This window comes from Nicotiana tomentosiformis, chromosome 12 (assembly GCF_000390325.3).
Source record: "Nicotiana tomentosiformis chromosome 12, ASM39032v3, whole genome shotgun sequence".
Classification (NCBI taxonomy): Eukaryota; Viridiplantae; Streptophyta; class Magnoliopsida; order Solanales; family Solanaceae; genus Nicotiana; species Nicotiana tomentosiformis.
This window is the reverse complement of record NC_090823.1, coordinates 115,180,108-115,184,636: the sequence shown is the minus strand read 5'-3', so window position 1 is coordinate 115,184,636 and position 4,529 is coordinate 115,180,108. Positions and strand designations below refer to the sequence as shown.

General features: G+C 35.2%; 1 protein-coding gene across 3 annotated transcripts; it reads right to left on the bottom strand.

The window, feature by feature from the left end:
* Positions 1-378: 378 nt before the first annotated feature.
* LOC104086588 (soluble inorganic pyrophosphatase PPA1) lies at positions 379-3,820 on the bottom strand. Of its 3 annotated transcripts, none has more exons than XM_009590899.4 (9): positions 3,686-3,820; positions 2,468-2,611; positions 2,338-2,366; positions 1,723-1,788; positions 1,469-1,576; positions 1,274-1,339; positions 1,071-1,191; positions 901-982; positions 379-703 (listed from the first exon to the last, which is right to left on the bottom strand). In XM_009590899.4, the coding sequence occupies exons 2-9, from the start codon at positions 2,589-2,591 to the stop codon at positions 661-663; spliced, it is 639 nt and encodes a 212-aa protein (XP_009589194.1). In that variant the 5' UTR covers positions 2,592-2,611; positions 3,686-3,820; the 3' UTR covers positions 379-660. The 3 variants fall into 3 exon arrangements, with proteins under 3 accessions (XP_009589194.1, XP_009589193.1, XP_070048351.1); XM_009590898.3 differs by having other exon boundaries at positions 3,616-3,686; XM_070192250.1 differs by lacking the exon at positions 3,686-3,820 and adding an exon at positions 3,621-3,678.
* Between the last annotated feature and the right edge of the window lie 709 nt (positions 3,821-4,529).

The following is a 4,529-nucleotide window of genomic DNA, read 5'->3' as shown; positions in this document are numbered from 1 at the left end:
GCATTTTAAAAGGACGTTATATTTAACTGGGCAAACGGCCATTAAGGTATAGTAAAAGGGCGGCATCAAGTTTTTTTCCACACATTCGGATTCTTTGAGTCCAAAAGAACCACATTTTAGTTCCGGACTCTCATTTAGTAAGAAGACAACAGAACATGATGGTTCCCAGTGTTTCTCCGATGGTCAAATCCTGCAATGATGTAGGATTTCAAGCTACAGACGGAGAATGAGATGCAATTTGAGCTCGTGTTGTCTACATTTTCGAAACGCCGTCTCAAGTAATAATTACACTAGTAAGTAGCTTCTTTTTAAGTAACACATAAAGTATGTTCTCCTAGGTACAGAGTAACACAAACACCAACGTTGAAGTGTTCGAAGTTGGAGACTATGAAATAGAGCTGGATTTTAGCTAGTGAAGTTCTCCTAGATACAGAGAAAAGGATACATCAATGCTGAATTCATGCCAACATAATTAAAATAGCACAACTTTAGTCTTCGGAGCAGTAGGGGACTTAACCTTTGCTAAATCATACGATCACAGCCCTTAGAAAAGAAGAAAGAAAAAGAAATCGATATGGTAGTAAATAACCCGTGACAGTCTTCACTTCCAGTTGTACCTATATATAGATACTCCGTTATTGTACTCCTCAGGAGAATCGATTACTTCCTCAAGGTGTGTAATATGTATTCAGCATACAGGTCCCTGAACAAACGTTATAACAATGCAACGGTCAGCATCTTTAAAGCATAAAACATTTGCTCAAGTTAGTATAATATCGAATATCATAAAAATGTTCCCCGCATGTAATAAACGTATGGAAGAAAGATAGTAAAGGAATCATATTAAATGAATGAAAAACAGGAAAACATCACAGGGTTACAGAGATACGTCATACGTACATGGAGTACTGAATGGCGTCGACAGCAGTACTAGGAGGCAGAAACTCGTCAACAGCAACCTCTTTGTTTTCATTCTTCTTGTCTGAAGACAGAGTTAAGAAATTCCTCACAGAAAACTTTCTACAGATTCATATTCGGGAGTCAATTAAAAAATTAAATTAAGAGGATACAATCTTCAAAGAAGCGGCGAATTTCAGCCAGGCGATGAGGGGGAAGCTGGTTTATGTTAGTGTAGTGGCGATATTCTGGATCATCAGCACACACTGCTATGATCTTATCATCTTTCTCTCCCTGAATTAATTGATGAAGAAAAATTTGTCATTGAAAGTCTAGTCTATAAAGAGGAAGTAACTGTTGAGCAAAAAATAGGAACCTGATCAATCATAGGCATCAGACCAATTGCCCTAGCTCGAAGGAAACAACCTGGGAGGACAGGTTCCTGTTGGAAAATTAAGTCAATTTCTGTTTAATTAGTCCCGGGAGTGTACAATAGGCTAGTCGCTAATGCAATAGAACATTTGCTGTTTCCCTTTACTGTAAATTAATTTACCAAGTGCAGTTTACATACCTGCATGAGGACTAATACATCCATTGGGTCGTTATCTTCACAGAGTGTTCGAGGAATGAAGCCATAGTTCTGAGGGTAAACCACTGAAGAATATAGGACACGATCAACCTGCTCATGCACGGAAGAGGTTTAGAAGGGAGATTAACAATGCTGCTATCAGATAAAACAACTAAGTATTCAACCAAAGCCAAGGTTGTCAGGTGATAATACCCTCATCCCTTAAAGCTACCTTAATTTAGATCATTGTGTCATACCTTAATGAGACCAGTTTTCTTGTCCAGCTCGTATTTGACTTTACTTCCCTTTGTTATCTCGATGACCTGTATGAAGAATGCATTATGGAGATCACAGCACCACCAAATTAGAGTTTCTACACAGACACAGATAATATAGTATTCTCATTTTTCTAATCTATTTACATGAAAGACTTAACGGTCCAAATAAACCAAAATCCCCCATAATCAAGATTAAAGAAGAAGAGGTTCTCAATTTCCTCAGCAGGACAAAAATTACCATTAACAATTAATCAAGAATTTGAGGAGTTTGGAACATTAATGACATATTGGATGGAAAATTGCCCTAATGCCAATTTTCTACTTCTATACTGATAAATTTTTGCGTTTTAGGATGTTCGTACTTTCATCATGTAATAAGTGGTACGATAATTGCCCGTTACGCAGATATAGAAGATTATTCTAAGTAAGATACAATTCTAATTTCCCAACTTTAATAAAAAAAAATGTGCCTAGGCCTAGGCCTAGGCTGGGGATTTCAGTTAGCTGCACATCTGTTGAACTTACATTTGAGGCTTGAAGAAGTTAAGACTAGATAATAAACAGGGATAAAAAGAATGATTTTACTATACTTACAGCATTGAAAACGCTTGGAGCTTCAGGTCCTACAAAATAAAAGCAGCATAAATATAAGGAATGATCAGATCTGCGTGCCAAAAATTTTGTGAAATTATGAATGATGAAAAATGTAGCGCTATATAGCTACCTATCTCGAGGTCATGCCAAGGATGGGCAGCAACAGACCTCCTGGACAAAGATGACAGGATCCTCTCATTCAAACGAGGGGCACGCTTTTGTGAAGATGCCTCATCACAGTTTTCATTGCTCATTTTTTCAGTTCTTGGTAAACCTGAAAGAATGAAAATGCACAATGGATCATTTAGGTTCATTTCATGAAAATGTAGTAGGAAACAATATGTTGGTAGAGGCGCCGACGCATCTAGAGCAAGCTCTTCAGATTCAATTGAATCCATTGCTTTCGTAAGAACTATGTATACATATGCCAAGTAATTAAAATGTTAAAATGTACTGTACTATACATTTAACAAGATTATACTCATTTTGAACTCAGTGACTTCAGATTCTAAATTCGCCTATCTATATTAAAATGTTAAAATGTACTGTACTATACATTTAACAAGATTATACTCATTTTGAACCCAGTGACTTCAGATTCTAAATTCGCCTATCTATATTAGACGCATGGTCGTTTGGTGTAGATATAATGCGAAAAAATGCATATTCATTCTAATCGAAAAGTAAGTTGACCATAGGGAAAATGGTAATGTCAAGCGGTATAAAAATTCCCCCAAAATATAAGTCCGAAAAAGCAGATGAACGAGGTGTGAGTATGTTTCCATATTTCAAAGCAATTACGGGTTCGAGCCGTGGAAACAACCTAAATATAAGGTAAAGATGCGTACAATAGTCCGACCCTTCCCTGGTCGACCAGGTAGCGGGAGCTTAGTGCACAGGCTCCCTTTTTTATTTCAAAGCAATTGAAACTAGAAAGTTCCTATTAGCTGCACTGTAGTTCTTCTCAATGTAGAAATTAGGATGTCATGAATCAGACCAAAACAAAATTTGAAGAGCAGAGTAGGTTAGCATGGAATTACTACAAGATGCAGATCTAAGCCTATAACTATTTTTTGCTCGAACTATGTTACATAAAGAAAATAAAATCAGTCATTCTGAACTAATTAATTCAAGATCTTGATTCGTCTGTTAGTACGTAAGGAAGCTACCAATTTTTTTAATTTTTTTTTGAGATGGTAACACAAGGGAAGCTACCAACTTTAAAACAAACGTAAGAAAATGAAAATCAGAAAAATATTTTGATGGGATGAATCGTACTGTACATGTAGATAGCAAATAATTATCACACTGGAAAATGAAGGGAGATGGTACTGATCAGGTCTCTTACCTTGGATTTAACGAAAAGAAATGAGCAAATAGATTGCAGGAGAGGAAGAAAGAAATGGTCAATGAAAATGTTATATTATACTTATAAATATAGACAGGATAAAGAAGTCCTTTTTGACCGAGAGAGAGATATATAAATCGGAATAGGTGAAAAGTGGGCTCCTAACCACGTGTAATTGACGTGGACGCAGTGGTTCCTTTTCCTTGAACTTTTCAACTTTCAATTCAATGTCTTTCCTGCTTTTAATGTCCCTCCTACGTTGATTTTCGATTTGCGTGTAATCACCAAACCAAGAGTTGAATCTATAATTTAAATTTTATCACCAAACCAAGAATTGATTTTATTATATTTCTGGTTTAAATTTATGGTTTAGATTCACCTTTTTGTTATAATTTTTATAAATTTGTATGCATTATTTTATACTTAATGCCGAAAATTATAGATTCAGATAAATTCGATCCCACTTGTGTGCGTAAAAGGGCTGACATTTTCTGTTCTGCATGCGTGCTTGTTGTAATTTATCATTTTTTTTTTGAGTACGGATAAACTAATATGCATAACGCACCCATAGTTTGAGGGCAATGTGTTTGTTGTTTTATATTTCATTTGTGTATTACAAAGGAGAAGAGGAAGAGACTGAGAATTAAATTAAACGTGCATAGGTAAAGGTTTTCTCGCATTCAATATTTGCATCGACTCATATTAAAGTAAGAGTATATATTAATTAAATACATTACTATTTAGTAATAAGAATATATGTGAAACATACTCATATATTATATATTTATTAGACTGATATACGAATAAATATTTACTATTTGTTATATGTAAGACAATGGTTATC